The 7,712-nt window shown below is 46.2% G+C and overlaps 1 protein-coding gene across 7 annotated transcripts in view; it reads left to right on the plus strand.

Moving 5' to 3' along the window:
• ntng2a (netrin g2a) overlaps positions 1–7,419 on the plus strand; it is a 21,568-nt gene extending 14,149 nt beyond the window's left edge. Inside the window, exons 8-15 of one of the 7 annotated variants that reach the window (XM_008402541.3) lie at positions 273–1,844; positions 2,321–2,365; positions 2,463–2,537; positions 6,054–6,221; positions 6,551–6,694; positions 6,770–6,859; positions 6,944–7,114; positions 7,333–7,419. In XM_008402541.3, coding sequence (XP_008400763.2) covers positions 273–1,844; positions 2,321–2,365; positions 2,463–2,537; positions 6,054–6,221; positions 6,551–6,694; positions 6,770–6,859; positions 6,944–7,074 — 2,225 coding nt within the window. In that variant the 3' untranslated portion in view covers positions 7,075–7,114; positions 7,333–7,419. Of the gene's footprint in view, positions 1–12; positions 183–272; positions 1,845–2,320; positions 2,366–2,462; positions 2,538–6,053; positions 6,222–6,550; positions 6,695–6,769; positions 6,860–6,920; positions 7,115–7,332 lie in introns of those variants that run through there. The other 6 variants (XM_081611091.1, XM_081611088.1, XM_017303293.2 and 3 more) reach the window with 6 other exon arrangements.
• The last annotated feature ends 293 nt before the right edge of the window (positions 7,420–7,712 follow it).

The raw sequence follows: 7,712 nt of genomic DNA on the forward strand, positions 1-7,712 counted from the left end.
ATCTCTCTGCTGTTACCTGTACTTGCTGTCATCATCACCTTTTCAGGTGTGAAAATGACTCAAAGATCAATTTGGTGCAGAAGGAGAAGATGGGGAGAAACTCTGGACCTGGACAGGGACTCAGTTCGGGCTCAGTTCGGCCCACGAACCAACACGGTTCCCCTAAATTAAGACACCAGGATGTAAAGCTCCCAGTTTAATGTTCTGCAGAGTTCAGCCAGAATTTGTAGAGAACAAAATCACTAAGAGTCATCACTCTTCTTCTCTGACAGCAGCTTCTGATGGACCAGATGGAGTGACTGGCATCACGACCTCTGACCGCAGCACCAAGCCTGACCTGAACGCTGCTGTCTGGACATCGTCCACTCTGACTGACAGGACTTTCACTGGCAGCCCAACTCTTCCGGACAGAACCACCTCCAGCCCCTCTACCGCCACTGACAGCATTCTGTCCATGTTTTACTCTTCACTGACTACTTACACAACCACAGGAAGTGCTCTTACTCTACCAGGTGCAGCCAGAAGTCCGACTGCCACTGACCCACAGAGTCTCACTGCTGCAGAGACAAGTACTGCCCCTGATAGTCCAGTTATGACTGATAACCCTGTATTTGGTAGGACCAGCACTACATGCATGACTGACATGAGCAGCACTACGGATTCTGTCTTGGCCGTAGATGTCTTCGCAGCATCTGACAGTAGTGATGCTGGTGCAGCAGGACCTGCAGACATCAGTACAGCCCAGGGGAAAGTCACCAACGGTCCCAGTAGCACCATTAGCAGCTACAGTGTAGCCAGTAACAGCGTCACAATCTCAGCCAACACCAGGGATTTGGAGGAGTCTAAGAGTAGCTCAGGGACACCACCCTTTTACTCCACCTTTTCTGGGACTGGTAATACCGACTTGGTGACCAGTGTCCTTCCACCTGCTGTTGGTGTAGCGTCATCAAACAGGGCCCAGAACCCAGCAACCATTCCAGAAACCACTCCACCCAGTGAACAGCTGTCTTCAGGGGACGCTCTGTCAACTGGGACTACTCCACCCTCTCAGGAAGGAGACGCTCCACCTTCAGCCGGAGTTGACGCTACGGCTGTTTCTCCAGATATTCTAGATAATCCAACTGTCCCATTAGATGTAGCAACTGTTCCTGAAGAAGCTAAACCCATTTTAAAAGCCCAGAGTACGCTTCCTGCCGTGGAACCTCCTGAAGATGTTCGCCTTTACGCACCTTCAGTTTTACCACCTTCAGACGTTCCACCAGGCGGCCTGTCATCTAAAACTGCAACTGATTTTCCGTCTTCTGAGTTACTTCTACCAAAGGAATCTCCTCCTCTAGGATCTACTTTAAAAATACCTGCAGAAGCAGCATTATCCTCTAGAGATCCGGACAGGTCGATGGCTGTACCTTCTCCTGATTCGGTTTCAGATTTACCTTTTTCTGATTTCCCTTCTCGTAATAAACCTCCAGAAACGCCTCCTCCAGATGTAGAGTCCTCTAGGACCCCTGGCGCTTTGACAGATGCACCCCTCCCCTCACTAACTCCACCCACAGCTCCCCTTTCAGCTCCTGGGGCTGATGTAGAGCCATCGGCTCCTTCTGGGGGACAATTGGAATTAAATCCAGGTTTTGAAACCTTGGATCAATCTAAACTCAGTGCTAATCTAGATGTGGACGAATCACTACAGAATCCAATGCCTAGTTCAGAACAAGCATCCGTTGGTGATCCTGCAACCCAACAAGAAGAAAAGTCTTCTGGGGTGGAAGCAGCTCAGCCATCCGAAGAACTGGCATCTGGGAAAAAGGAGTCTAAAGAAGAAAGGACAGATGAAAGAGATATGAAAGGTATAACTGATTGCATTAAAATAACTATGTTCAGATAAACTGATCAGAATAACAAGATCGGGAACCTTAAGATTGTTCCAGCCTAAGAAAATGTCATAAAATGATCTAGTACCAGCTTATTAGCGCATTCATGACACTTGAAGCTCTATAGATCAGTGGTTCTTAACCTGGGTTCGATCGAGGAGGGTTCGGTACCTCAAGAAAGGTTAAGAACCACTGCTATAGAATCTCAGCATGGATCTCTTATTTTGAAGTCCAAAAGGAAGTACTTCATGCTCTGCCAATTAGTTGACTTCTGCTTCTGTAGAGGAATCCTCTGGATTCGGCTCATTCTGGAAGCAGACAGAGAAGAAGCAGTTTTCAATGATGCCTGGTTCCAGTTATTAAACATGAAGGCTGTTAAGAACTAAATATGAAGTTCAGTGAAATAATTACAGAATAATTTAAAACCAACATTTTTTGTCTGTTCACAAAAGGAGTCGCCATTTCCAAAGAGGAGGAGAAAGGCTTTGAGAAGAAAGGTACCAACCAACATGGCTGCTGCTTTTATAAGATGTTGTCATGACTGATCAGACATCAGTTGTTGCCATGGTTACTCTGATTACTTCGTGTTTTAAGCAATCCAGAAGATTCTGATTCCAGGAGGACCAAAGTCCACTCAGCTGTCCAAAATCATTTACGTCAACTTCCAGGGTAAGACCAGTTCCCTCCCAGTTCCCTCCCAGACCCCCCAACAGGAATCCAGAAACACGGTCCGGTTCTGGATCCAGTCCCAGATCAGAACTTCCTCTGCCAAACATCTAAAATGGACCAGAACCAGCCGGTTCTGGTGTTACTGGACCCAGCAGTCAGACTGGACTTTCCAGAACCATCCTGTTTCTGGAGCACAGATCTTGGTTAGGGTTAACCCTAAGCCAATTAATGACACTTCAGAACTCGCCTGCCAGACCCAAAGAAGAGCCACCGGTCCATTTCAGAACCAGCTGTAAGGTTCTGTTGGTGGTTCTAGAGATCTCAGCTCTGTGAGGTTCTGATCAGACGTTATTCAGCCTCTGCTGACCTGTGGGTCCTCTAGAGCGGTTCTTTTGGAGCGGTTCCTCTAGAGTAGCGGTTCTCAACGTGGGCGGTACCGCCCCCCAGGGGGCGTTCAGAGGACGGCAGGGGGCGCTGGCGGACATTTTTACAAAAGGGGGGCGCTGGGATGCCTTTGGGGGGTCGAAGGTAAACTTTACACCTTAAATCCACAACAATACCAGTTTAGACTTTGAGCAACTTGGTAAAACTGTATTGTGTAACATTAAATCATGTTTAGCTGCAACTGTATCGATGGTAGCTCTTCTTCTATTCAGTGTCTGTTAGCTTCTGTTAGCTTCTGTTAGCTTCTTGGCGCAGCTCCTCTCCTGCTACTGGTACCTAAAATCACGATGCCCTCACTTTGTATCCCTCTGAACAATGAACACATTTAAATAAAGACATAAAGAAATCCCTCCATGGCTGATACCTCGATAGAGAGCGTTCATTTTATAGCGTTAACACGGAGCTGTAAGTGGTCCGGTATGAAACGGGGTGATAGAACAACACAGCACTTTTACATTTCAATAATCAGATTGCAGAAATTGTTTCCGTTGTTTTAAACCAGGGGCCCCAAACCTTTTCCTGAGGGCCACATAACTTTTCTCTTCTCTGCTGGGGGCCGGAGTCAGTTTGCAACAGAACAACTGAGACGATTGCAGGAGAGCCTACATGTAAAAATGTGTTGTTTTCCAGAAAACACAACCAAATAACCCCCTCTGGGTTCTTCAGAGAAAAAACCCAGGAAGGATTATAGTCCGTATTTTCCTAACTATGAGCCGCACCGGCCTATAAGCCACAACCCCAAAGTTTATTTTTTAAACCAGTAAACATATAAGCCTCAGATTTCTCTGCCGCTCCAGGTTTTCCACACCATGCAGCAGCAGCAGCAGAGGGGCGGACAGCCAACATCTGGGTCAGAACAGGTCGACTGAATATCACATTTATTACGTTGAAAAAGAAAAAGTTGCCAAGTTTAGATTTAACTGAACTGATTAGTTTCTGAACCGTAACTGTAACAAAGTGCTGATCCTTCGTGTTGCTACTAGCTAAATGTGCTAAATGAAAATGGGCTCTTTCTTCTTCTTCTTTAGATTTCAACAGCAGCTTGCATCCATTATTGTTGCTCTACTGCCACCTACTGGATCCTAATATCTATTCCTCAGATTCTCATAATGATCCCAGTATTATTTTTAAAAAAAACTAAAAATCTTCTTTTTCCCCTCAATGCTATTTAACTGATCAGCAACATTATCAAATTTCAGTTCCCTATTAAAACCTAATTCTGGGGTTGCTGTGGTGGCGCAGGGGCTTGGCACGACCCATGTATTGAGGCCCTAGTCCTCGTGGCTGTGGTTGCAGGTTCGATTCCCAGCCTGGTGACATTTGCAGCATGTCCTCCTCTCTCATAACCCTCTTTCCTGTCAAACTACTTTCAAATAAAGGCCACTAGAGCCAACAAAACCTTTAAAAAAAAACAACCTAATTCCGTTTTAATAGGCGCTTTCTTCTTTTATTTCCAATTTTGACTTCCAATGATTCACTTCCTGCTAAAGAGCCCCCTGGTGGTGGAAGAAAAATCCAGCTTGCAGTCCGTAAAATATGGTACATGAAAAAAAATCTGAATGATCTCTGGTATTGTTCAGGGTGCCGGACCAAATGTGGAGACGGGCTGGATCCGGCCCATGGGCCGTAGTTTGGGGACCACTGTTTTAAAAGGTTTATGTCAGTCTGCCTTTTCCCCATCGATACGCTTCCCCACCGCCCTGCACCTTAGGGGGTAAAAAAGACTCACATTGCGCAGAACTGAAACAGGAGAAACGGGACATGAAACGGAGCAACGAACTAGATGTGAATTATGGCATAAAAACAGAGAATCTGATGCTGAACAGTGAAAAATCAACACATGATGTGAAACATGACGATGAGGAGACGCAGCAGGTGATGAGTGAAGATTACTGATGGTGAATAAACGATAAAATAAATGTAGCAACAGGAAAGAAACTAAAGTGGACATAGCAATAAACCAAGAGAGGATAAAACTAATCAAAGGAAACTAAATGGAAATGAATGAAGAACAAAATACAAGAATAAACTAAGAAACTAAAGTAAATACAGAGGAATAAACTGGCATGTTGTTCATCTTTTATCTGGTCCTTTTGTGGAATATTTAACAACTAGAAAATGGCAAAGAACAAGAATATTGATCCACTCTGATTGGCTGATAGGCCTACAGATTTTAACTTGAATGTTTGTTACATTTTTCATAGACGCTGTGAAAATAATTTCTATTCTCATGACTTTTTTGTTCTCTGGGAAATGATCTTAATGATAAATACAGAAACAAGCATAAGAGCGGTTTTTCTAGAACAATTCTTTCTTTTGGAGCAGTTCCTGTCGGCTCAGTGAAATCCAGAACCTTCCTGAAGGCCAGCAGAGATTGGACTCATTTCTATGAATAATTCTTCTATTTATTTTTATGTTTCCTTATAAATATTCATAAATATTCTGTTTACATTTTCCTCCTTATTTTCTTTCATTTCTTCTCCTTTTGTTACCAATAATTATTTGACCATTTCATGGTTTGTCTGTTAAATGTTTTAAGAGATTATGTTCCACTTGACCCTATAAAAATGTGTGTGTGTGTGTGTGTGTGTGTGTGTGTGTGTGTGTGTGTGTGTGCGTGTGTGCGTGTGTGTGTGTGCGTGTGTGTGTGTGTGTGGTGTGTGTGTGTGGTGTGTGTGTGTGGTGTGTGTGTGTGTGTGCGTGTGTGTGTGTGTGTGCGTGTGTGTGTGTGTGTGTGTGTGTGTGTGTGTGGTGTGTGTGTGTGGTGTGTGTGTGTGTGGTGTGTGTGTGTGTGTGTGTGTGCGTGCGTGTGTGTGTGTGTGTGTGTGTGTGTGTGTGTGTGTGTGTGTGTGTGTGTGTGTGGTGTGTGTGTGTGTGTGTGTGTGCGTGTGTGTGTGTGTGTGTGTGTGTGTGTGTGTGTGTGTGGTGTGTGTGTGGTGTGTGTGTGTGTGTGTGTGTGGTGTGTGTGTGTGTGGTGTGTGTGTGTGTGTGTGTGTGTGTGCGTGTGTGTGTGTGTGTGTGTGTGTGTGTGTGTGTGTGTGGTGTGTGTGTGTGTGTGTGTGTGTCCTCCAGACTGCGAGTGTAACGGTCACTCCAACCGCTGCAGCTACATTGACTTCATCAATGTGGTGACGTGTGTGAGCTGCAAGCACAACACGCGAGGACAGAGCTGCCAGTACTGCCGCCTCGGTTACTATAGAAACGCCTCGCTGCCGCTGGACGACGACAACATCTGTGCGGGTCGGTACCACCAAACGCATCAACCGGTCTGGGTCTCTGACATCATCAGCCAGCCAGCAAAACCACGCAGAGAAAACAAGAGTAGATCCTGATGGGTGGCGCCACCTGCTGGTTGATTTATGTTTAACACCCCACGACAATGAGACTAGTGCTAATGCTGGTGAAGCTAATGCTAATGATGCTAATGCTGGTGAAGCTAATGCTAATGATGCTAATGCTGGTGAAGCTAATGCTAATGATGCTAATGCTGGTGAAGCTAATGCTAATGATGCTAATGCTGGTGAAGCTAATGCTAATGATGCTAATGCTGATGTTGAGTGTATCCTCAGACTGCGACTGCGACCCGGACGGCAGCGCGTCTCCTCACTGCTCTGACTCCGGTTTGTGTCGCTGTAAAGCTGGAGCCACCGGGCGGCGCTGTGACTCCTGTGTGTCTGGGTTCACCTGGCGAGGAGGCGGAGCCGGTTGCACAGGTACACTTGCGGTTAGCTGCCTAGGCGGCTAAGCTATGTTAGCTGATGACTGATGAACTCTAATCTGTCCCTCAGAAAACCTCTGTGACTCGGAACGGCTGCTCTGCCAGAACGGCGGCACCTGCGTCGACTTCCTGCGCTGCACCTGTCCAGGCAACTCCACAGGTACCTGTACAGCTGTATGATGTCACAGCTAGGTGTTGTGGGTGGGGTCTGACCAGAACAGGTGTGTTACGTTTGGGTGTGCAGGTCAGTTCTGCGAGCAGAGAGTCTGCACGAAGAAGAGCGGCTGTACTATGACCTCACAGGGCTCCTCCCCCTCGGTGACATCACAGCTTCACCTGGTGACCTTCATCCTAATCAGCTACACCATCAGCTGACCATGCCCCGTTACAGACCACACCCACTATGACATCACAGGTGGAATAAAGATAATTGGTCCTGATTAAAAGCTTACAACCTTCATTTTTTCTGCAGTATGACAGGAAGTGACATCACGCTATTATACTCAGACTGTTGCACCTGTCAGGTGACTCTTTAGCGTTGAATAGTAAAGAAAACATCAAAAAACCAAGACTGAATACATCTCACTTCCAACATGAACACTACATTACCCAGAATGCTCCTGTGTCCCACAGCGGTAAGGAAAATGGGGCGTTGCTGCGATGATGAAGGCAGAGCTTCAGCTGCTCTGAAACACTTCCTGCTGCTGGCGACGCGCCGATGATCCCCGGAATCCATTCCTCTGTGGACGGATGAAAAATGTCACAATCAGTCCAAAAGTTACAGAAGAACAGGAAGAAGGAAGGAAGCAAAAAGGAAGCAAACAGGCATCAAACCGGAAGCAGACAGGAAGAAGGAAGGAAGCAAACAGGAAGCACGAAGGAAGCAGACAGGGAGCATTCAGGAGGCAAAAGGAAGCAAACAGGAAGTAAACAGACAGCAGAAAGAAGCAGGAAGGAAGCAAGCAGATAGGAAGCAAATAGGAAGTAAACAGGCAGCAGACAGGAAGTAAACA

This window comes from Poecilia reticulata, chromosome 9 (assembly GCF_904066995.2).
Source record: "Poecilia reticulata chromosome 9, P_reticulata-male-v2, whole genome shotgun sequence".
NCBI classification, from domain to species: Eukaryota; Metazoa; Chordata; class Actinopteri; order Cyprinodontiformes; family Poeciliidae; genus Poecilia; species Poecilia reticulata.